This window comes from Dama dama, chromosome 22, assembly GCF_033118175.1.
Source record: "Dama dama isolate Ldn47 chromosome 22, ASM3311817v1, whole genome shotgun sequence".
NCBI classification, from domain to species: domain Eukaryota; kingdom Metazoa; phylum Chordata; class Mammalia; order Artiodactyla; family Cervidae; genus Dama; species Dama dama.
Genome location: NC_083702.1, coordinates 15,384,715 through 15,410,696, shown reverse-complemented (window position 1 = coordinate 15,410,696; position 25,982 = coordinate 15,384,715). Strand labels below are relative to the sequence as shown.

General features: G+C 47.0%; 1 protein-coding gene across 1 annotated transcript in view; it reads left to right on the top strand.

The window, feature by feature from the left end:
* ANO2 (anoctamin 2) overlaps positions 1–25,982 on the top strand; it is a 340,921-nt gene that overhangs the window by 298,429 nt on the left and 16,510 nt on the right. Inside the window, exons 20-22 of the mRNA XM_061124073.1 lie at positions 1,999–2,144; positions 24,337–24,489; positions 24,890–24,942. Coding sequence (XP_060980056.1) covers positions 1,999–2,144; positions 24,337–24,489; positions 24,890–24,942 — 352 coding nt within the window. The remainder of the gene's footprint in view (positions 1–1,998; positions 2,145–24,336; positions 24,490–24,889; positions 24,943–25,982) is intronic.

Below are 25,982 nucleotides of genomic sequence, written 5' to 3'. Positions count from 1 at the left end.
GCTGTTCTGCGGCATGTAGGGTCTTAGTTTCCCGAATAGGGATCAAACTCACACCCCCCGCACTGCAAAGCAGATTCTTAACCACTGGACCATCTCAGGGAAGTCCCCATCAAATGTCTTTCACTTCTTATGTGGCTTTTGGTTTTGTTCTATCATTTTTAAATCAAAATATAAGTGATTTACAATATTGCATTAGTTTCAGGTATATGGCAAAGTGATTCAACCATGTGTAGTAATACAGTAGCAGTTCAGAAGTCAATAGGGATATATTCATGTGTTTAATTTCCCATGATTAATTATAACCATTTATTATTCTTCAGTAAAGATTGGGTCAAGTTTCTGGTTACTGGCACTTGGAGGGAAAGTCTCAGTTTGAGTTCTGGTCCTGGACCTTCCCTTCCTCCTTCCCTCTCTCCTTCTCTTCTTGTCTTTCCTTTTTTGTCTCTCTCTTCTTTATGTTTTTTTTCTTCATCCTCTCCCTCTGTCCTGAATCACAGGCAGGGTCTCAGCCAGTTCCTAAATTCATACTGTTTGACGTCAGTATGTTTAGGCTTCCTTTTGTCTTCTCATAATTTCTTGAGATCAGAGAAATATTGCTTGCTATCTTATTATGAAATATTTTATCTAACTTTGCATCTGTGGATCTCGACCATTCTTTACATCCTCCTGTGATGAAGAGGAGGAGAAGGACATTGATAGATATATTTATGGAGCTCTTGGAGTGTAACAAGTCCTAAATTAAGCATATTACATAGATTTTCTACTTTAACTGACCCAATGGGCTAGTTAATATTTATTTCTCATCTTATAGATGAGAAAACTAAAGTTTATGGAGTCTTCAACTTCATACCAACCCCGAGAGGCTGTGCCATTATTATCTTGTTATTATTTTAGACCCAAAACGTCCTGAATGCAGTTGACTCATCTACTCGGCCAGGTTTGGTTTCTAGTGAGGGCTTCTTCCTGGCTTTCAGATCACTGTCTCCTCACTGTAACCTCATATGGTGGAGATAGATTAAAGTTTTAGTTGTATTTATTTATTTGGCTATGTCGGACCTTTTCTTATTTGCAGCATGTGGGATCTTTAGATGCAGCGTGCAAGCTCTTAGTTGAGGTTGTGAGATCTAGTTCCCTGACCAGAGATTGAAACTACATTGGGAGCACAGAGTCTTAGCCACTGGACCACTAAGGATATCCCTCTCTTCCTTTTCTTACAAGGCAAACAACCCTCTAGGTGAGGACCCGCCTTTATGACCCCACTGAACTTTAATGACTTCCTAAAAGCCCTGTCTTGATATATAGTCACACTGGGACTTAGAGCTTCACAGATATGAATTAGGGGGTGGGGAATGAGTGCAGCTTACCCCATGGTGGTGGTTAGACAATGTTTAGCTTGGCTTTAATGGACATAATTGAAGGCAGGAGGAGAAGGGGATGACGGAGGATGAGATGATTGGATGGCACCACCAACTCAATGGATATGAGTTTGAGCCAGCTCCAGGAGTTGGTGATGGACAGGGAAGTCTGGGGTGCTGCAGTCCATGGGGTCGCAAGACATTGAATATGACTGAGTGACTGAACTAACAGAATGGACATATGCTATTTATATTATTAAGACCTGGAAATGTTTGAGCTGGTAAGATAGCATCTTTTCTAGTACTTTCTAAACACTCCCCTTTCCCCATGAAGAGGGTGGATAGATCACCCATTAGACAATAGGACTGTCTGAGCATCTGACAGGTAGGGCCACTTCTCTGTTGCTTATCCAACAGCAGAAAGAATTCATTTTCTTTGGATTTGAAGAAACTTGATCCTTTGTGGGGGATCCTTTTATTATCCTGACAGAGGACTGCCTCAGATTGTTTCCTTGTTCTTCCTCTCTCTGTGTTTAGGTCAGAGTGGCTTCGATATCAAGACTTAGTCATTTTTCTCTTTTCTGCCTGCAGAACATGCCCCCTCCTCTAGAGGCTTCTGGTGACTGGTCCTTTTCTTTTCCAGGAAGCTAAAGAAGCTGTTTCGGAAGCTGAAAGATGAGACAGAATCTGAAGAAGCTGGCTCTGCCCATTCAAAGCATCCAGAGCAGTGGGACCTAGACTATAGCCTGGAACCGTACACTGGACTGACACCAGAGTATATGGAAATGAGTAAGAGCCTATGGACTTTCCTTCTGCTGGAGGTGGGTTCAGATAAGGGGTTGGGGGTGAGGGGGAGGATTAGGAAAATCCCCAGGGCAGTGTCTGCTCCTTCGAAGGTTTCATGGCTACCCGATGTCGCCTTCAGGGCCACGTGGAAGCTAAGAAGGAAGGGGCAGAAGGAGCCTTGAGTTGAAGTACCTCATCACCCATTTGATACTCATATGGAGCCCTCTTCTCTTTGCATCTCCTCTCCTCATCTATCTAATGAGAAGCTTTGTCTCTAGGTTCCTTCCCATGGTTTCTATCATGAGAGGCAATTGAGAAGTCTGAAATTTAAGAACGGACTTTCCATTAAGGAAGAGTACAGTAGTCCCCTGACATCTGGGGCAAGGAATATCCATCTTGACAAGAAGAATAGAGGAGAGTCCCTCCCTCTGATCAGGCAGGGCTCAAAACATGTGAGCTTTTCTCTAAAAGTGGTGAGGATGTTTTGGGTAGGCGGTGAGAGGAGGATTTCTAGTTAGAATCTCTGATTGCCCTTGGATGAGCCTTGAGAGCGGGAGTGCGTGTAGCACAGGCTGGTAGACACGGTCATCTCAGATGTGGTTGGGGAGCCATGCGTTCTCCATCTTGAGCAGTGTCCCAGCTTGGACCAGCTGCCTTCAAATGCTTGGCCACTTGTGAATAATCCTGATCTCTCACTGGGGTGGATATTTGAGAAGCCTGTTTCCAAGACTTGGAACGAATGAATTAAAAACAGAGGACCAAGAGGGCAGATGTACCATCTAAATATTGACTCAATCTAGAGTGTGTAGAGAAGCATCAGTGAGATCTCACGACAGAATCACTCACTACTTTCTATCAATTGACCCTCATTGTGTTTGCATAATGGTTCCAGCCTTCTTTGGTTAATCCCTTCTCACAGGGGGCCACTCATGCCTCTGTGTATCAGGTACCTCACTTGTTATTTCTAATTGATATTTATCGTATGTGTGTGTGTTTGTGTGTGTGTGTGCATGCACACATGCACATGCATGTGTGTTAAGGGTACAGCAGTGGACAAGGTCTAGATTAGATGGCTAACAGCTTTCTGTTCTAGCCCTGGGGTCTCTAAAAAGATGTGTTGGCTGCTCAGTCGTGTCCAGCTCTTTGTGACCCCATGGACTGCAGCCCACCAGGTTCCTCTGTCCATGGGATTCTCCAGGCTAGAATACTGTAGTGGGTTGCCATTTCCTTCTCCAGGGGGATCTTCCCCAGCCAGGGATTGAACCCGGGTCTCCCTCATTGCATTCTTTGCCATCTGAGCCACCAGGGAAGCCCAGGGTCTCTTAAAATTCCAGGCAAATCCTGAGCTTTGTCATCTAAATAAACTTGCCAGAGAAGATCTAAATAAACTTGTCAAAGAAGAAACGGTCATTAGGCCTGCCTCAGGAGCAACAGACACAGAAAATTTTAAGACCCCGTTTGTGTAAACACATGGCCCCCTGCTGCTTTTCACCTCTCACCAAGTTCTACCTCTCATCCCTCTCCAACCCTGAACCAGGCATTAACACAGACACAGCCACTTGGATTTCAGATGTCCTTGTGTGTCTGCCATCCTCTTGGGAAGAAGAAATTGTTGCCAGATTGAGGCTTCCATTGGGGGAGGGGCTTGCTCCTCACTCCAGAATCCCTGTAGCTCTGTCTTTCAACCTCCATCTCCCAACTCAAGTCCCTTCCCTACCACCCAATTATTTGTGTAGGTGTTTACATAACTGTCTGCCTGCCTCTCCAGAGCTGGCTATTTCAGAGCTCCCTCTCTTGAGTGATTAAGAGCAGAGAGGCTTGAGCTGTACTCCCTGGGTTCAAATACTGGCTCTGTCACCAGTTAGCTGGACAGCTTTGGGTAAATGGCTAACCCTAGCCCTAACCCTGAGCCTGACCCCGACCCTGACCCTCACCCTAATTCTGACCCTGACCCTAATGTCACAGGATAGTTGTAGCCATGAAATATTTATAAGGCACCCGGGGGAGGAATTGTGGTGCTGGAGGCAGACTCCTGAGTGTCCCTTGGACAGCAAGGAGATCAAACCAGTCAATCCTAAAGGAAATCAACCCTGAATATTCATTGGAAAGACTGATACTGAAGCTGAAGCTTCAATACTTTGGCCATCTGATGTGAAGAGCTGACTCACTGGAAAAGACCCTGATACTAGAAAAGATTGAAGGCAAAAGGAGAAGGGGGCACCAGGGGATGAGATGGTTGGATGGCATTGTCAACTCTATGGACATGAGTTTGAGCAAACTCCGGGAGACGATGAAGGACAGGGAAGCCTGGCCTGCTGCAGTCCACGGGCTTGCAAAAAATCAGACACGACAGAGAGACTGAACAACAGCTGAGGGAGGGAGACAAGTCTGGAGACCAGGACAGTGTCTCCAACAATCCAGGCTGATACCGATTCAGCCTTGAGTGGGGAGGAAGCCTGGACCACACAGCGGCTTTCCATACTGGGTTCCCCCGAAATTCACTCACAGAACTCTTGAGGCCATTTTGCTAAGCTATCAGTCATTTTAGAGATATGATTATTTTATTATAAGTGAAAGAGCAGTGTTTCTGACTTAGATGTCCTTCATTCCTAGTACCTCTGGGTTATCCTCTTCACCGTTTATGCGACCGTTTGCCCCCAGTATGATCACAGATGAGGTACAGGGTAAACTTTACCCAACGATGACTTCATCTAGCTTTGTAGGCTACATGTGGTTGGAGGATGTTCTGGTGTTCAGTCCTAGGTGTGCTGTGGCTGGTTACATAGCTTAATGCTTTTAAGTCAGCCAGGCCCTATTTCCTCATCTGAGAAGTAACTTTGATGAAAATAGCACCTAGTTTGTAGGATGCTTCTGAAAACTAGGAGATGAATCTGGAGTAGTTAACAACCAGTACTTGGGAAACTCCCCTGGTGGTGCAGTGGCTAAGACTTTGCACTGCCTGTGCATGGGGTGTGGGTTCGACTCCTAGTTGGGGAATTAAGATCCTGCATGCCATGTGGCATGGCCAAGCAAATATAAAACCAAACAGCCCACCATCTCGATACGCTTTCAATGAATATCAGCCGCCACTGTCAGTGTGGAGAGTCTAGTTTCTTTCTCTTGAATCTAGAAATTGACTAAAAACCATCTGGAGGCCCTGAATGCAGTGAGCCCTGGAGGTTTTTCCCATCCCATCAGCGTAGGATCGGGTATTGATTTAAAGACTGAGAGTACGAGATTCCAAGGCAAATCTAAGAATCACGCTGAAAACCTGAGATATAAGCATTCTTAGATAGTTGTCCTTCCAGAGAACACAGAGGCCTTAGGGCTTTGCTTGTCAAGTCTGGCATCTCACATGGGCTCTTTTTTCATCATCTGTTGATCTCAAACCCGCAAACTTTTGTTCCTCTAGTCATCCAAAAAATAATCGCTATTGTCTTCCTGACTCAGGAATTCAATTATCCCTCGGTGAAGTCTCCTCTAGTTTCTTAAATGCAGCCCAGGCTTTGGGGCCCTCAGGCTATTCATGTGGGTGATGAGACACAATTCTTCTTGTCATTGACATTGTCATTACAGGAGACCTCATTTTTCTTAGTAGTGAACTTACGGTCCTGTCAAATCAAAAAGGAGTTGCATGGGTGATTGCATATTTTGGAGTAAGTGCCAGATTCTTATTTTGAAAGACCAAGAGCTGTCAGTCTCCCCTGCTCTCTAGATACACCCACAGAGACATGTAAGAATTACCCAGCTGATGGAAACACACGGGACACCTTCTCTTCCCCCACCGCCAAGAGACTCGGGCATCCATACCTTGCAGCTGCATCCAAGTTGCCTCGTGAAATGGCAGATTGAAACTTCAGGGTGCAGGAGGCACGTGGTTTGGTGTAGACCTTGAATACTCTGTGACTCCTTTCTGACTTTGCCTCATCTCTAGCTGGCGAGAGCACTGCTCAGGATGATCCAGAACTTTATTTTTTTATCCATGGCTCCTTACCTCACTGACTTTGCCTGTTGACTGAAAAAGAAAATTGCACCATCCAGGTGGTGTTAGTGGTAAAGAACCCGCCTGCCAATGCAGGAGACATAAGAGATACGGGTTTAATCCCTGGGTTGGATAGATTCCCTGGAGGAGGGCCTGGCAACCCACTCCAGTATTCTTGCCTGGAGAATCCCATGGACAGAGGAGCCTGGCGGGCTACAGTCGGTGGGGTTGCAAAGAGTTGGACATGACCTAAGTGACTGTGCATGTACATGCAGAAGTTGAGAATTATGTTTTATTTGGCAGACATGCTAAGGACTTAAGCCTAGAAGACAGGCTTTCGGATAGTTGAGAAAGACTATTCCAAAGAGGTAAGGGAGGAGCCAGGATACATAAGTTTTTGCAAAAAAACAAAAAAAGGTAGTTATAACATCTAAAGATTACTGTTAGTTAAAGAGCAACCAGACATCTCAAATTAATGAATTTAGCACTTTTCTATGTCTGGGAAGGAAAGCTATGACAAACCTAGGCAGTGTATTAAAAAGTAGAGACATCACTTCACCAACAAAGGTGTGTTTAGTCCATGCTATGGTTTTTCCAGTAGTCATGTATGGATGTGAGAGTTGGACCATAAAGATGGCTGAGTGCCGAAGAATTGATGCTTTCAAACTGTGGTGCTGGGGAAGACTCTTGAGAGTTCTTGGCCTGCAAGGAGATAAAGCCAGTCAATCCTAAAGGAAATTAACCCAGAATATTCATTGGAAGGACTGATGCTGAAGCTGAAACTCCAATACTTTGGCCACCTGATTCAAAGAGCCAACTGATTGGAAAAGACTCTGATGCTGGAAAAGACTGAAGGCAGAAGGAGAAGAAGGCAGCAGAGGAGATGGTTAGATAGCATCACCAACTCAATGGACATGAATTTGAGCCAACTCTGGGAGATAGTGGAAGACAAAGGAGCCTGGCTTGCTGCAGTCCATGAGGTGGCAAAGAGTTGGACACAACTCAGCGACTGAACAATAAAAACAAAATGTCATGGCTGATTCATATCAATGTATGACAAAACCCACTGGAAAAAAAAATAATAATAATAAAAAAAAAAAAATGTCTGGGAAGATGCAAGAGTCTGGGGTCACTGAAATCATCTCTTTGATACACACCTTAGCTACCTGGGGCCAGGATCCTGTTTTCTCCATCCTGAGTCCCCTCAGGCTGCTCAGTCAGGGTGGCTGCAGTGGCAGGTGACTTGATGGCCCTAACATCTTTTGTTGGCTGACTGGCAGGTGAATTTCTTGGTCCGCAGTCTCTACTAAGAATTTTGTATTGCCTTGTAAGTCCTCAACCTTCTCTCTTTGGACAATAGCAGGTACATCCTAATTGCTTTTTTTTTTTCTACTAATTCTTCCCCTTTCCTTTCTCAGCTTTTTAAAAATTTATTGATTTTAATTGGAAGATAATTACTTTATAATTTGTGATGGTTTTTTTGCCATACATCAACATGAATCAGCCATAGGCTTACATGTGTCCCCCTTCTCAGATTTTAAAATAGCTTTTTAAAAACACAGTGTATGGAGGGAATAACATAGAAACATATACACCACCATATGTAACATAGATAGCCTGTGGCAATTTGCTTTGTGATTCAGGAAACTCAGACAGTTGTTACAGGCCCTGTAACAACTTAGAGGGATGGGAAGCAGTGGGAGGTGGGAGGGAGGTCCAAGATGGAGGGGACGTAGGTAAACCTGTGGCTGATTCATGCTGATGTTTGGCAGAAATCAACATAATATTGTAGAGCAATCATCCTTCAATTAAAAATAAATTAATTATAAAATATAAATGAAAAAAACCCGGGATCCAGAGTGTATTATCTTTTCTGCCTAGAATCCTTCAACATTAGTGACTAACTCCCTTTCAGATAAAGTTCAGATGCCCTGGTGCAGCATCCAAGGATATCCACATGTGCTTATCTGGGGGGGTCTAAACCAGCATGTGCTAGCCTCTCTGCCACAGCAGGTTCTTGCTGAGTTGTTCAGGCTCAAATGCATCTCCAAGAGGCATTGCTTGGCTCTCCCATCCTCAGTTCCTCTCTTCTCCTATACCTGCTCTGGCACAGAAGGAAGTGAGAATGCTCTAAGGGACGGACACTGAGTCCTCGTCCTCATTGCAACGCTCAGCCCAGCTCCTGGAACACAGGAAGGGCCCTATAAACTACTTCTGGAATGGATGGCCCCCTGACTCCCTTTCCTTCCACAGCAGAGAAACAGAGGCCTCCCTGCTCTGTATCCTGTGGTATCTGGGCTGGCCTCCCTTTTCATAGTGGAGATTTAAACAGATACACACACACACACACACACACACACACACACGTTTCCCTGGTGACTTAGTAGTAAAGAATTCACCTGCCAATGCAGGAGTCACAGGAGACACAAGTTTGATTCCTGGGTTGGGAAGATCCCCTGGAGGAGGGCATGGCAACCCACTCCAGTATTCCTGCCTGGGTAATTCTAAGGGCAGAGGAGCCTGACCAGCTACAGTGCATGGGGTTGTAAAAAGTCAGATACGACTAAAGCGACTTAGCATGCATGCATGTGAGGCCAGGAAGAGACTGCATCCAGGGGAAACACTTCTGAGCCCTTCTGATGGGAGACTTGGTCCTGAGACTGTTCTGGGTTCTCTCACCACCCTCCAGACATCTCTGTGCAGTCACACGTGTTCTGTCTCCGCACCTCCCTTCCGGCGGGGCTGGTCTTTGTCTGTAGCATCTCTGGAGGCTGTTCCCTCCATTCGGTTCAGCCTCTTTACCCCCAAACACGGTGCTTGCCCAGCTACACCCTCAGCACCACCTCTCACAAAGGCCAGCATCTCCCTGCCACCCTCTGGATTCTTTCTAAGGTCGTGTGGGTCTTGTCATCCATTGTTCAAAAACCTCCAGGTCTCCCACATCCTGAGCAAGGCCTCAGGAAGACATCTTTTCACTGTATTTACCCTTAGATTCTTGTTCACACTCTTGGTGCAATCACAATGAACACCGACCTCTCCCCAACCACAGCCCACACATCACTCTTTTTCTGCCTGACTGTATGTGTTGTCCTTGTCAAGGAATTCCTGTGCCTTCTTGCTCCCATGGCCAGCCAGCACCAATTCCATGTCGCCTCCTCCTAGAAAGGTCCTTGTCCTTCCACCCACCCTTCTTCCCCCCAACCCCAGCATAGTATTTTAGTCCCCCTCCCCCACAGTTTCAGACAAGCTGCCTCCTAAGACAGTCGTGGCTGTTGGTAACTGATTTCAGGGCCTTGCATGGGTGCTGAGAACCTTTTGGATAAATCTGCAGAGGAGGAGCTGAATACATTGAGGGTATCATTTATCTCGCTTTTCCTGATCCAGGCTGTAACAATCTCACTTCTAGTAGTGCTGGCATCTACTCTCATTTATTACCAGGCTGGTAATCCAGCGAGTGTGTTATCAAGAGTGGTGGTTATCCTTCTTTCTCTTCCTCCGCCTCCTCCTCCTATAGTCCCCCCTCCCCCTCCTCTGCGTGGCTGCCTTCTCCCCTCCCCCATCACAGGCCTCTTATGAGCTCCTTTCCAGAGAGCAAGTCAGGAAAGAGGAGAAGGCGTAATGCGAGCCCATCTACACTGCTCACAGGTAGCAGCGCTGGGAAAGAGCTTGGTGGGAGAGAAGACGCAAGTCTACATGTCAGAACCTTATTGGAGGCACTGGTCTCTGCCTTGGGCTTCCCTGGTGGCTCAGGGGATAAAGAATCTGACTTCAATGTGGGAGACAGGGATTTAGTCCCTGGGTCGGGAAGATCCGCTGGAGAAGGGAATGGCAACTTGCTCTAGTACTCTTGCCTGGAGAATTCCAGGGATGGAGAAGCCTGGCGGGCTACAGTCCATGGGGCTGCTAAGAGTCAGACACGACTGAGCGACTCACAGCAACTCTATCACAGGACTCACACCACGACCTCTGCTTTCTCTGCACCCTGTCTCAAAGCCCGTTGCTCTCCAGATGGTCGCTGTAGGGTAAGGGAGCAGCAGCTCTCCTTCCCATCTTCCCAGGGGTTTTGAGGGTAAATCTGGCTTCCTGCATCCAGCGGGATGACCTTGGACATGCCACAGCATCTTTCTGGGCCTCATTTCTTCCTCGATATCAAAGGGATTAGACCAAATGATGAGGTTTCCCTTGCAGAGGTGCAGCCTCTGGCCTGTGGTCCTAATCAGTGGTGTAATGTGTCATCAGTAGTGCCCGACTACTAATATGTTTTTTTAAAACATAAGGTAAACAGGACCAGTATCACCCTCGGCTTCTCATGCTTCTAGATTAGTTCTGAGTGAGAGAGGAGGGCGGTTTCTGCACAAAACCTCACTACCCCAGTGGAGTGGGTGATGTGCAGAATAGTCTTTCACTGAAGGTCATAATAAGAATTAAGACTTTCAAGCCAGGTCACCCCCAGGGTACCTTACCTGGGTGAGGTCACCCAGTGGTCCTTTATCTGCACCAGGTAACCCTACCAGGGTCCCTCACCTGGGCCAGGTCACCTCCAGGGTCCCTTACCTGGGCTAGATCATCCCCAGGGTCCCTTATCTGGGCCAGGTCACCCCAGGGCCCCTTATCTGGACTAGAGTCATCCCAAGGTCCCTTCCAGTGCTGACATCCTAGCCCATTCATACCAGTTGGACACTACATCTCAAAAGCAAGAGGCCCAGAGAGTGCTCCAGGTGGCTTCAGATCACCTTGAAGACCCATTAGTGAAACTGAGGCTAAAGCCTATCTCTAGACCATCCCACAGAAGAGTCCCATTAGGAACCGTGGCATTTGGTGCAGTGGGGGCAGGGGGCAGGGGACAGAGTGGGTTTCCCCTTTCCTTCCTGATGGGCTAGACCTCCCCAATCCCAGAAAGACCCTTGACTTGGGCTTTGAACAGAAACTAGAGCCGTGAAACCAAAGCTGCCCACTGCTTCTGGCGCGGCCCAACGTGGTGATCCCTGGCCCCCCTCTCAGCTGTCAGCTTCCTCCCCCAGTGATCCCCGGGACCACCCATGCTGACAGGAAGCATGCTGAGCCCACTCAGGGCCTGCCGGTTGTAATGGCGAGGCAGGTCATCATCCAGGGAGGCTGCCGGGAGAGATGTATTATATTTGTATTTTTTCTAAATGGAGCTGGAACTGTGGCCCAGCAGGCCTGGGGGAGGGGCCTCGAGGTGAAGGGGAAGCCGGGAGTCTGGGGGCGGCAGGCATGGGATTGGTGGTGGGGATGGGCTGGCTCCAGACAAAGAGAAACCCGAGAGTGAGGGATTAGGCTGCAGAAACCTGTGAGGGGAGCGGCGGGCTTTCCAGGGAATCTCCAATATCAAACCCTTTTCCTGAAGAGCTTACTAGAAAAGACTTCAAGGTAAATCCCCCCTCCCTGGCTCAGAGCTGAGGTTAGAATGCTGGGGCCAGGAGTAGCCATGACATTAATCATCAGCGTCCCCAACCTGTCCCCAACCCCGGCGTGGGCTTCGAAGCTCCTTGGCTGCACACTCCTCCCAGCCCAGTTGTGGGGTTTCCCTCAGGGCCCTGATGAGAGAGAAAATCCTTTCATTGCTTTCAGAGCGAGGAAATCCTTTCGTTGCTTTCAGAGCAGCGAGCTAAAGTCTCTGGACAGTCGCAGCCTTAGGCTTCGACAGCATGGAAATTTAGCATGAAAACACAGACTGGAATTTAATCCTCTAAGAGGAGTTTGGGGACACATTACAAAAGAACCTCTTGATAAAGTCTTACCACCGTTTTATCAAACAAATTGTTGTTGTTTTGCCACTAAGTCACGTCTGATTCTTTGCAACCCTGTGGGCTGTAGCCAGCCAGGTTCCTCTGTCCGTGGGATTGTAAGTGACACAGTTGAAGGGCAATGGCCTAGCTTCATGTTACTCACTAAATTGTGATGTGAGCTTCTTGAGGGTGAGACTTGTGTCTTAGTCACCAGGACCTGATATACAGTAGGTGCTCAATAAATGAAGATGAAGAAGAATAAAGAATGAAAGAGATGATCTTATATTGAGGAAATTGAAGACAAGGTGACAATTGGATTCTACAGATGTCACCATTTTTCATTTGTTTAAGTCTTTATTAAATTTGTTACAATATAGCTCCTGTTGTTTATATCCTATTTTTTGGGCCTGTGAGGCATGTGGGATCTTAGCTGCACCCCCTGCGTTGGAAGGCAGAGTCTTAACCACTGGACCACTAAGGAAGTTCCCAGACATCACCATTTTTCAAAGCTGTCCAGACACCCTGACTATATTGATTTAGCTGGAACAGTCTGCCTCTTCCCGTTCCCCCAGGGGCCAAGATTACTTATTTTGAGGTGCTTTTAATTAGGAGATGCATGCATGCATTCTTAGTTGCTCAGTCGTATCCAACTCTTTGCCACCCTTCGAACTGTAGGCCCCTAGACACCTCTGTCCATGAGATTTTTCAGGTAAGAATACTGGAGTGGGTTGCCATTTCCTCCTCCAGGGGATATTCCTGACCCAGGGATCGAACCTAGGTCTCTTGTATCTTCTGCACTGTTGGCAGATTCTTTACCTGCTGAGCCATCAGGGAAGCCCATTCTTACCATTGTGCCTGCTAAGTCACTTCAGTCATGTCTGACTCTTTGTGCCCCCGTAGACTGTAGCCTATTAGGCTCTTCTGTCCATGGGATTTTCTAGGCAAGAATACTAGAGTAGGTTGCCATTTCATCCTCCAGAGGATCTTTCTGACCCAGGGATCAAATCCTAGTCTTCTACATTGCAGGCAGATTCTTTACCTGCTGAGCTACCAGGGAAGTCCTTAATTAGGGGAATCTTACCCCTTTAAGGGCAGGTCTTGTCCAGCAATACAAGTGATGGACTTATAAAATTATTTGGATAGGCCAGGCAAAATATCCCGTGTAATAATCAACTCCTGATACGACTATGCTTCATAACGAATATCCTAGAGTCCCAGTGACTTGCAAATGAGCCAGAGAATAAAGAACAGTGGGGAGAGCTGGCTCCAAGCATCACAGAGTAGTCCACCATGGAAATGATCAAGTAAACGTGGCCACTTATGAAGTGTGGTAGGGAGTGAGGCTTCAGAGAGAGCAATGACTTAGGTGGCACCCAAGATTCTTTCCAACAGTCATATTGTTTGGTCATGGACAGTAGGGACCACACAGGGTAATTCTCAAGTTTCCAAGAGAGACTGATATGGAAACCAAGTCCCAAAGCTGCCTTAGCTGTAAGCGATGAAAATTTCCACAATATCTGTCCAATATCAGCACTGAAGCCTGCATATTCTGTCACACAACCCCAAGCATGTGCGCTACAAGGCAGTGGCTCCAAGAACCAGGAAATCCCTTTCCCAGAGTCATCCTGTTTATACAAACTGAGTCATCCCACTGGATAATCAGGTACCTGCCATCTTCTCCAAATGCCATTTAAACACAGTTCGGGCAGCATCCAGGGTCTCATTCCGGTATTTCTGGGAAGGAGGGTGAGTCACAGTTCATGTCTCTCCTTTTCTTTTGAAGCACACATTGCTCTGTGCTTGGAGCCCCTTTCCCCACAACAAATTAAGAGAAAAAGCAAGGGTATATTTGGATACCATGCCTGGAAGGCTCCTGACGTACAGGAGATGCCCAGTCATGCCTGAGAAATGAATGAGGGAGGGAGGGAGTGATGGAAGCAGTGTTTTAGGTTAAGATACGGAGAACTTGCTCATGTTCCCATTTCTCTCCTTGCCATCAGCCAAGCTAAGAGTGCACCTCGTTGCTCAGCCACAGACTAGTTGTGGGTCCTTAAAGGTTGTGTATTTGTGTCTCTCTGCTTAGTCTGTTCCTTATTTCCTTTTTCCTAAAACTCCATACACTTACATTATATATGTGTTCTTTTCATTGACTTTGCCCTCACCCTCTAAGAAGATGTAAGGACAAAGGGATAAAGCAAATAAAGGTCCTTGGGGGTTGGTTGCTTGGGAATTTCTCTTAATCTTGACTATTTTCACTGCTTTTCCACCTCACTGACTGCATCCCTTCCTGGATGGGTAGATGGGAAGATAGATGATGGATAAATGGATGGGGGAGTGGAGGAAGGATGCATGGGTAACTGGCCTTCACATCCCACTTTGGAGATGGAAAAAGTAAACAAGAGCGAGTCGGCCAAGCCTTTCATTTGTTTACTCAATAAACTTTGGCTGGAAATGCACCAAGTGGTTCTCTGAAAATCAGAAGTGAATTGAAAGAGTTCAGAAACTCAATGCTGTCTAATTTTAAGAAGCTGATGTAAGCTTTTTTCGGTGCCACGAATGCATGGCAGATGGAGCAATGGCACAGAAAATGTCAAGTTCAGCTGCAGCGTGCCCCCCCCGCCCCCCCCCCCCCCCAGGCCCAGAAGACGCCCATATGTGGCAAAGTCACCCTGGGAAGGGAAAGCACCTGTACAGACTGATGGGGGCTCTGGTGTTCATAAAAGTTCATTCTCTGACAAAAAGATTAGAAATCAGGTTGGAGAAACTCCCCAAAAGGAAACCTAAGATGCTTGAGAGTAACCGAGGTGGGGGGTGCAGAGGGAAGAATGCTGTAACTTTACGGTTGAATATTTACATTTCTGTGCAGCGAAAGGACCTTGAACTCCATTGGCATCAGAAACTATCTTTGTTTCCCAGCTTCATCAGTTTCTAGGTGTGTGGCCTTGGGAAAATTATTTCACCTCTCTGAGTCTGTTTTCTCACTTGTACAGTGGAGATAATAATACTTAATACCAGAGATTATTTTGTGAACAGGAGAGCGGAGAGCAAGCTGCCTGCACATGGTGGGTGTTTAGGAATTGTTGGATGAAGCTCCATGACCTCTGAGGGTCTGGAGTTTTTCTAATAGAAGATAGGAGAAATGGGAAGATTTTTCCAGAAGACCGTAGTCTCCAGGCCTTTAAGCCCCCTGTGGCTGAGAACCAAAATTTCCTGCCTTTTTCTGTGGCCATCAGTGGAGTTCACATCTGAAGACTCCCATGACCCTAAGCTCTGTTTCTGGGGTAGCCAAGAGGGATGATTGTGGACTGGTCTGTATCCATCATCCTGAGATTGACTGTTATGCCAGACTCTGAGTTCCTGAGGAGCAGAGCTCTCAGAAAGGCATTGGTCCTTCTACCTTCATCCGGAGGAATTACTGTTTCACAGTTCACAAGGGATGAGGAACAGTGGGGACTGAGTCTCTCTTAACCATAAGGAAACAAAAAAAACTTGCCCTTACTGATCTGTCCTGGTGCTGTGCTGATTTGTAGGCAATAGACTCTTAATACTTAAGCCATGACTTCAAGGCTGGTCTTTCCTGTTACAACTTCCAGGGTTTCTGAATTGAGTTCAATCCATTATATATGGAAATATATATAATGAGAGCTGAACCATAAAGAAGGCAGAGTGCCAAAGAATTGATGCTTTTGAATTGTGGTGAAGAAGACTCTTGAGAGTCCCTTGGACTGCAAAGAGATCAAACCAGTCAGTACTAAAGGAAATCAACCCTGAATATTCATCGGAAGACTGTTGCTGAAACTGAAGCTCCAATACTTTGGTCACCGGATGTGAAGAACTGATTCATTGGTAAAGACTGATGCTGGGAAAGATTGAAGGCAAAAGTAGAAGGGGGCAGCAGAGGATGAGATTGTTGGATGGCATCGCTGACTCAGTGGACATGTGTTTGAGCAAACTCCAGGAGATTGTGAAGGACAGGGTAGCCTGGCGTGCTACAGTCATGGGGTTGCAAAGAGTCAGACATGACTGAGAGACTGAACTTGCTTAGCAACAGGCGTATATAAACCCCAGGTGATCCTTTGGAGATTGAAAGGAAATTCAACCTATTGTCTTTATTTCCTCAGTAGTCTGTGAATTTGATGAATGGATTGGCAAGAGAGACCTCAATTACCAAACACACCAGGGGTTTCCCTGGCGGCTCAAATTGTAAAGAATCTGCCTGCAATTCAGGATACCCAGGCTTGACCCCCAAGTTTGGAAGATCCCCTGGAGAAGGGAATGACAATCTTCTCCAGTATTCTTACCTGGAAAATCCCATGGACAGAGGAACCTGGCAGGCTACAGTCCATGGGGTTGCCTAGAATCTGACACGACTGAGCAAGTAACACCAACTAATCAAACATGCAGAAAACCTTCAGAGGTCTCTTTGGCTTGTTCTTCAAGTCAAACCCAATGGTTGTGAGTCTCTCCATATTCCTGCTGGGGAGGGTGAGTTACTCCTGCCCTGGTACTATGCTCTGTTAATGCTGCCCTTGAAAGTCTGACTCCAAGATATAGCCAGGATTTGCTTACATGTCCATCTTCTCTACTATATCCTGTGAACTCTTGAAAGGACAGGGTAGCCTGGTGTGCTGCAGTCCATGGGGTTGCAAAGAATCAGACATAACACAGTAATCTGTTCATCTTTGCTTCCTTAGCAGTGAGCATGGTGCTCAGTATCTAGACTGTGCCCAGTAGATGCTTGTTCGATGAATGAGTGAATGAATGCATAAGTAATGGATGATGGACATTGAGCGCCTTCTTATGCTTCTACTGTCAAGACTTTTACTATTTTCCTAAGCAATAGAGGTCCATTCCAAGAAAGCCAATCATGTGCCTTCTCCTAACTCTTCCTGTTTATGTGGTCCATCAACACTTACAAATCTTTTTCACACCAGACACAGTGCCGAGCACAGTTGTCTTCCCTTGTTCTTAGGAGAAGGGGATCACTGGACACTGTCTGGAAATGCAGGCTGATGAAATAAACAGTGATGACCGTCCCATGCTTTATTTTTACCTAAGTGTTATATTCATGGGCTGTTTCTAGCTGAATCTTTTCTGTGACCACCTCCTGAGTGAGGAGACAGACTCATGCCAACATATTCCTGAGTCCTTCCCTTCCATTGCTTATTAGAGGCTCATGACGGGGAGAATTTTTTTTTTTCCCCCAGCCTCACCATATGTGGGATCTTAGTTCCTCTGCCAGGGATGGAACCAGACACTGCATTGGAAGCACAGCGTCTTAACTAGTGGACCTCCAGTGAAATCTCAACAGGGATGAGTCTTAAACCTCCAGCTTTTAATCCCTTTAAACTGACTATATCATACAATTACTAAATTATAGAAAGAATTTTAGAAAGCTATAGCTATTTCCTTTTGAATTAGACTCTCCTAACTGATGGTTTTTACAACTGACTTTCTTCAAAGTCTTCCGTGTGCGTGACAGCGCTGAGGCTGTCCGTGTGGATGTGTCAGAGCCATGTTAGAACCTCGTGGCCCCCTCTCCCTCCCCGTCACTAAACACAATGATTTCCATTCACACATTTCAGGCGTCTGCTTCTTTTCGTGCTTGTTTTGTATTTACAGCTGGTGACATTAAGTTCATAGTCACGAAACAAGATAACCTCTCAACATCTACTACGGGAAGGACGCCACACAAAATGGCGGGGCCGCGGAAGAGTCAAAAACGTCCATAGTCTCAAAGGAGATTATCTGACTTGTGGTTCCGGTGCAAGTCTGATAAACAGGGAGAGGGACGTGTGCAGGGCATCATGGGAACGGGGAGGAGAGGTGCCCCGGCTCCCAGTTCTGCCTGGAGGGATGGGGAGTGGAGCGGGGGAGACCCTTCACGGAGTAGGTTCAGTGGAACCTGAAATAGAAATGGTAATCCATCCAACAGACAGGAAGAGGAGGAAAATGATAGATTGCCGTGGCATGTACCAAGGCTCAGGAATATGGGCAATGTGGTGAATGTAGGGAAGTCCGAATGGTTTTGAAACGCTTGGCAAGCTGGCAGATTCGGTCTCCAAGCGCCGTGGCTCAGTGTCAGCTTAGAGCGTGGGTGGGGAGCACGTGCATCTGCAAAACTAACTCAGGGTCATATCTGAAAGGTCTTGAATGCCATACCAAAGATCTGGGCGGTATCCTGTGTGAGGGTGTGTGTGCATGTGTGATGGAAGGGTAGATATGTTCACTGAAGAATTTTGAGTAAATGAAAAACAACGTGTGTTCCATCAAGAGCTTTTCCACCAGTCCTGGCGGGTCCACTCTATCCCACTTGATACACTATTCCTTAAGCTGATCGTCCTGAAATGTCCTTCCTGGACAATGTTGAGTGTAATCCACTCCTCCTTGTTATTTTAACCTAAGCCCAGATAATCAAGGCCAAGATTTTAATTGCATCAGGCAGCACAGGGCTGCAGCTGCATATTTTCAAAGGAGACTGGTTGCTGGGGTTTGTGCTTAGGAGGCTTTCCAGTCTCTTAGCTTTCAGCTAGGTGTCTCTGGAGCACTTGCCAGCAGGCTTTGTAAAGATTTTGTTGAAAATCAACTTATGAATTCCTCCCTAATTGGCTTGGCCCAGGTCTAATCTGTTATTGGTGGAGCCAGCCTGGCTTCTATTATGCAGAGTGCTGAGGATTTCCGGCCTGCTTTGAGCCTTGCGGAGGCTGGCTATTTTTAGAAGCCAATCTTGGTGTTGGTGAAGGCTGGTATGCTGTGTCCTATGAAGTGACCCCCGAAGGCCGCCCATCTGATACGGAGTGTAGATCTCCGACAACAAAAAGCAAGTCTTGGAATTGACATTTGTATGCCAGAGGTTTATGGTTTTATACATTTTTTTCCTCTCCCCAAGATGAAACAAAGCTTCCTCTTTGTTCCTGCCTCTCTAAGTGGATTCCTGGAAATGGGCCGTGTACCCGGTCCAAGCCGGTAACACCTGTGGCCGTGGAACGTATTCTGACTGTGGTTTCTCTTGGCCCCAGGACACCCTGGAGAAGCGTCAGAGGAGGGACAGGGTGGTGGCGTCACTGGCCTTTGCTGAGTTCACCTTCTTAAGGTTGTTCGGTGTAAAACATACAGACATGCCTGGAAAAGGCAAGAGGAGAGACCCAGTGTGGGGCTGGGATCATTTCTGGGCACTTTTAGCACTGAGGAGACCCAAGATCTAGGACTGAGACTCCCTGTGATGGAGAGCTGGTGAAAGAGAAGATGCAAAGATCAGGGCAGCCCCCTCAGAGGAGAGGGCTCAAGTCTGCCTTGGGAATTCATGAGGGAGGAAGCCGAGGAAGTGGAGAGCCCTAATTTTTCCTAAGATCCTGGAAGGAAGAACAGTGGATTTCTGAGTGCCATTTGCATGAGTGTGGAGAGGACAGCCTGTATCAGTTTATAGGCTCTTAGACGTAACCCACCCCATTTCTTCCCCATCAGAGTTTAAGCAGTTCTGTTAGAGGAAGTCACTCATACAAACATCACCCGTTTATAGACCTGAGCTCATTAGAACCAAGGAGACCAACTTAGAGCCCCAGGAATAAGGACAGATTCATCTATATACTTAAATACAAACATGCATTTTACAGGCTTCGGAAAACTAGTCTGACATCTGTTTTGCTTTCCTTGTTAATTCTACCCCACTTCACTCTCTACTTGCCCTCACCCCACCCCTGACTCTAAAGTGAATTCCTCAGCAAAGCCTGAGTTAAGGGATATGATAGACCCTGCGTTTGAAGCTGGCTCCCAAAGCTTGCTTTGGAAGATTTCTTCTCCTGGAGGAGGAAATGGCAACCCACTCCAGTACTCTTGCCTTGAAAATCCCATGGATGGAGGAGCCTGCCAGGCTACAGTTCATGGGGTCACAAAGAGTCAGACACAGCTGAGGACTTCACTTTCACTTTCAGCCGGCTAACTAGCCAGGCAGTTGTTCATCTCAAGGACCTGACCTTGACAAATCTGTGCCTTCTGGTATGTCTTGCCACCATCTGGCAGCTGTTGGTCTCCTAGGGCCTGTGGGGAATCCCCTGGGCATCATGGACCATGGCTAGGGTAGCACACCAGGTCAGGGAGAGCCACAGCCCTTGACCGGGGCCCAAGCAAACTGCCAGACCAAAACAGATGTCCTGGTGAAGTTCTGTGCATTCTCTCTGTCTCGAAACTTCTGCTTCATTTTTATTTCATTTGTTGATTTAAGTTTGGATCCTGGTTTTTCTTCTTTTTTTTTTTTAATTAATAAATTTACTTTTGGCTGTGCCAGGTCTGCATTGCTACGTGGGATTTTCTCTAGTTGCAGCGATTGAAGGCTAAATTTTCATTGAGGTGCTCAGGTCTCTCATTGCGGTGGCTTCTAGTTGCAGAATGCGGGCTCTGGGGCCTGTAGGCTCAGTAGCTGCGGCTCCTGGGCTCTAGAGAAGAGACTCAGTAATTGTGGCACATGGGCTTAGTTGCTCTGAGGCATGTGAGATCTTCTGGGATCAGAGATTGAACCCATGTCCTGCACTGGCAGGAGGATTCTTTACCACCGAGTCACCAGGGGAGCCCCTGGTTTTTCTTTCTTTTCGTGGATATCCTAGAACCTTGAAGGTTCTCCAAGAGAATGGCAATCACAGCACCACAGCAAATCAGAACTGAAGGGGATTTAAAGTGGTTTCTTCAATTTGAACATGAAGATGCAGAAGCCCAATGGAACAGGGAGAATTGCCTAAGGACCTGGGGCTACTGAAAAACACATCCAGGGCTGGAGGTGAGGCCTCCGACTCTCCTTCAGTGTTTGTACCTTAAGTATGTGTCTGTTTAAGGTACACGTAGGCAGGATACATTGCAGCCATCTGTACTCCAGTAATAATGAAGAATGCACAGGACAGGTATCGCTGAACAGTTACTAAGTGACAGACGTTGTTGTGAGCACTTTATGTATGCAATATTATTTACCCTTTTGTCAACCTCCTGGGTGGGTATTTTTATTATTCTCAATTTGTAACTGGTTAATAACTTGCCTTAATAATTAGGGAACTCTTGGTGGTCCAATGGCTAAGACTAGACTCCACATTCCCAATGTAGGGTGCCCAGGTTCAACTCCTAGTCAGAGAACTAGATTCCAGAAGCTGCAACTAAGAGCTCGTATGCCTCAATTAAAGATCCTGCATGTTGCGATGAAGACCTGGTGCAGCCGAATAAGTTAATAAATAAAATACTTTTTAAATAGGGAGGTTTTTTTTTAAATAATTTTATATATTTTTGTCTGTGCTGGGTCTTTATTGCTGTGTGGTTTTTCTCTAGTTGTGGCGAGCAAGGGCTACTCTCTAGTTGCGGTATATGGGCTTCTCACTGGGGCTTCTCTTGTTGGGGAGCACAGGCTCTAGGCTTCAGTAGTTGCAGCTCTCAGGTTCTAGAGCACAGGCTCAGTAGTTATGTGTGAGCTTAGTTGCTCCACGGCATGTGGGATCTTCCCAGACCAGGGATTGAACCCATGTCTTCTGCATCAACAGGCAGATTCTATACCACTGAGCCACCAGGGAAGCCCTAGGGAGGTCTTATTAGACTGACTTTCTTGAGACTCAGGTCTAACTTTGCATCAGCAAATCTGTACTGAGCCCCTCCAAGGGATGGAGCTCTGCCTTCAGGAGATAAAGGCACACAGATAGATCAATCACGGCAGCGCACAGTGGCAGCTATAACAGAGCAGCCACTTTGTTAGAGGCGGGACGGACTTCTCCAAGGAGATAGCATTTGACTGTTCTTGGGGATGCATAGACTTTTGCCAGCTGGAGAATGAGTGCTTGTGTGCCAGCGAAGGGAGATGCTGATGGGTTCAGGGGGAAATCCAGAGGTGAGGAGCTCGGGGTCCTGGAAGGCAGAAGCATCATGGCTGTGGGAGTGCTGGGAGGTTGGCTAGAGAGGTAAGATGATCCAATACCTATGTCCTGAGACAGGGAATCTGAATTCTATCCAGTAACAGAGAGGAGCCAACAGGAAGGCTTGTGAGTAGGTTAGGCGATGTTCTTGGATTCCTGGAGACTTGGGGCTGGACGGATGTAGTGTGTGTGCTTAGTCGCTCAGTCGTGTCCGACTCTTTGAGACTCTGTGGACTATAGCCCGCCATGCTCCTCTGTCCATGGGGATTCTCCAGGCAAGAAGATTGGAGTGGTTGCCATGCCCTCCTCCAGGGGATCTTCCCTTCCCGGGGATCGAACCCATGTCTCCCACATTGCAGGCAGATCCTTTACCGTCTGAGCCACCAGGGAAGCCCAGGAATACTGGAGTGGGTAACCTATTCCCTTCTCCAAGAGATCTTCCCAACCCAGGAATCGAACTGGGGTCTCCCATGACAAGGAAAGCAGGTAGGAGGAGGTGGTTGCAATTGTCCAGGGAGACGTGATGGGGGCCTGGACTCCTTACAGCCATCTGACTTGCACAGGCTGCCTCCACTCCTCTGCCCGCACTGATTCTGGAGGGGATTGGAGGGGGGCTGCTCTGTCTTTAATGCATTCTGTCTGCAGGGACAGCACATCCTTCAAATCTAAGCTTCCATGTCCATATGGAGACTCCCCACGGTCCCCACCCTGAGCAGGCTTGAGCTCTCTTCTTCCGGTCTCCACTTTGTCTAGTACATTCTTCTTTCTCTCTTGGCGTACATAGAGTTTCCTTGCACATCTTCGTACATTTCTGTCTTCTGCTTCACACCGAACTCCTTGAAGGCAGGTCCAGACCTTTATCTCCTTAAATACTTGGCACCATGCCTGACATTCAGTGAGCTCTCGGTACGCGTGTGATGAATGAATCTACTTTCTAAATAAGGCAGTGACTACAGATAGGGCAAGAAGTGGCCAACTTTGGGAGATTTTTCTAAAAGTTTACTTTATTGAAGTGTTGTTGATTTATAATTTTGTTTTAGTTTCTGCTGTACAGCACAGTGATTCAGTTTTATATGTAAATAAAATATAATATATATTCATATTTTCCCATCATAGCTTATGACAGTAAATTGAATATAGTTTCCTGTGCTACAGTAGGACATAGTTTTCAAGTTACATCAAGGGTCAGCAAATGAATCCAGCCCACTTTATTTACCGCTTTTGTAAATAAAGTTTTATTGGAATATAACCAAGCCCGTTGGTCCATGTTTGGCTCCAGCTGTTTTCACTCTGCAAAGGCAGAGTTAAGTCATATGACCAGACCATGCAAAAATAGTTACTATCTGCTCAGCCATAAAAAAGCATGAAATATTGCCATTGGCAGCACCATAGATGGACCTCGAGATGATCATACTAAGTGAAGTGAATCATCCAGAGAAAGCAAATATTATATATCTCATATGTCAAATCTAAAAAGTAATACAGGGACTCCCCTGGCAGTCCAGTGTGGTTAAAACTTCACCTTCCAATGCAGGGGGTGGAGGTTTGATCCCTGGTGGGGAAGCTTAAGATCCCACATGCCTTGCAGCCAAAAAACCAAAACATAAAACAGAAGCAATATTGTAACAAATTCAGTAAAGATTTTTTTAAATTGGTCCACATCAGGAACACTTAAATAAATGCTACAAATGAACTTATTTACAGAACAGAAACAGACTCTCAGACATAGAAACTTATCAAAGGAGAGTCAGGGGAGGGGTAAATTAGGAGTTTGGCATTGTATATAGCAGATACAAACTGCTATATGTAAAATAGATAACTAATAAGATCTTCCTGTAGAGCACGGGGGACTCTATCCAACATCTTGTAATACCCTATAATGGAAAAGAATCTTAAAAATTATATGTGTGTATATATATGTATAAATACAAATACATGTACATGTACATATATATGTATGGGCTTCCCTCGTAACTCAGTCAGTAAAGAATCTGCCTGCAATGCAGGAGACCTGGGTTTGATTCCTGGGTCAGGAAGATCCTCTGGAGAAGGAAATGGTGATCCACTCCAATATTCTTGCCTGGAGAATCCCATGGACGAGAGGAGCCTGGTGGGCTACAGTCCACGGGGTTGCAAGAGTTGGACACGACTGAGCCACTAAACTACCACCAACATATATGTATATCTGAATCCCTTTGCTGTATACCTAACACAATATTGTAAATCAACTAAGGTTCCATTAAAAAAAAATTTACTATCTAGACCTTTGCTGAAGAAGTTTGTTAACTTCTGAGTTCAATGAGCAGAATTAGTGACTGGAGATAGAAGGTGATGGAAAGGAAGGAGTCGAGATTTTTCCTTTCCTCAGGTCTTCTCACCTAAACAGAGCTTTGCACCCAAGTGATGGCCCTGACCAGCTAGGCCTGAAGGTGCTGAGAGAGATGCCCCCTCTGTGGGGCAGGTCAGAGAGGGAGCCTGAGCCCAAGGAGGACAAGAGATCCGGGTCAGAAAAGACAGGGCCCAGGGCTGCCGGGCAAAATACACCTCACCCCCGCCACCTCTCGTGCCGCGCTCTCTCGTAGTCATCCAGTTTGGCTTCGTCACCCTCTTCGTGGCCTCCTTTCCTCTGGCACCTGTGTTCGCCCTCCTCAACAATGTCATTGAAGTGCGCCTGGATGCGAAGAAGTTCGTTACGGAGCTGAGACGGCCAGATGCTGTGAGGACCAAGGATATCGGTACGTTCCCTGCCCAGAGGCCACGCGGCTCCTCCCCATCCCCTCCCTCCGCCCCTCCCCCTGTCTCCCAGGCCGCCCCCCTCCCACCATGTCAGGCATCCAGGATACTGGGGCGTCTCTTGCTTCATCAGCCCCCCTGAGCCCCTCATCCTCTTCTTCTCAGGTGCTGGGAGGTCACATGACTCACACACACACACACACACACACACACACACACACACACGCCCCCAGGTTTGCAGACAGGGCTGCCCCTAAGCCTTTCCAGACAAGCCCGTCCCTGGGGGCCCCGGCAGAGCTCCACTGGTAACTTGCCTGCAAAGCGTCACTCTGGCTGCGGCCTTGTCATCACTGGGCTGGGGGCGGGAGGGAGCCAGACGCCCTTCTCTTTCTGTCTTAACAGGGATCTGGTTTGATATCCTCTCCGGCATCGGCAAATTCTCTGTTATCATCAACGTAAGTGCTTGCGTTCCTCACACCCTTTCTCTGTGGGAAGGGCGTTCCAGGGGAGCTGAGGTCTTCAGGGCAGGAAACCAGTTCTGTTACCTCCCAGCTTCTTCCATTGGGAGCTCTAATTAATACAGTTGTCGTTGTTCTTATTGTTTACTTGCTAAGTCGTGCCTGACTCTTTGTGACTCTATGGACTGTAGCCTGCCAGGTTCCTCTGTTCATGGGATTTCCCAGGCAAGAATACTTAAGTGGGTTGCCGTTTAGCCCCTCCGGTTAAGAGTGAGTACATGCCTTCTTACGCATCAGGCTGTCGCCAGAGCCCTGCAGCTTTGTCATTCATTTCGCTAAGAGAAAGAAAGGTAATTACCCACCAGAATGCATACCTCGGCCTTAAGAATCCAGATCAGATCTTTCTTCGGAGCCAAGAATCACGAGGAAAGAATTCCCCATATCTATCCATCTCTTCCCTTTCTTTTTCTACTCCGGAGCTGAACAATACCTGGAGCATCGCCCAGGCTGCAGTTCCTAATTACCGTTCCTCCAAGTTGTCAGTGTGAAGTCTTAATTATCCCTGTGGACTCTGGCCCTGCTTGCTTAAGATAGGACATAGAAGAAGAGAGGTCCTGCCTGCTCTGACCTCCTTAACTGCCTTGCCAGACATGTCCAGGTTTCAGAGGAAATCCTGCTGGACCCAAGCCAACAGCTCCTTTGGCGTCTGTGTTCCTTACAGACGGTGGCCAGGCAAGGTCTCTGCTTCCATCTCCCAAGTCCAGATCAGTCAGCTCAGCCCATAGCAAGAAAGTCGCGGCCCCTGTTCTCTTGGGAGAGAAGCCCTGACTGTCCAGGCTCCCCACTAAGAACACATAAAGTGACATGAGGTGTGCAGAGAGGATCAGCCCATCACACATGGGATGTTTGATGTAGGAAGTGCAGGTCTCAAGGCTGAGAAATCAGGTGCCTTTTGGAAAATAGATCAATAGCTGCTTTGGAGTTGAGGCTTCTAGAAAAGAAGCAGTTGCTAGTGCTAGTGGCTTCCCAGCTGGCTC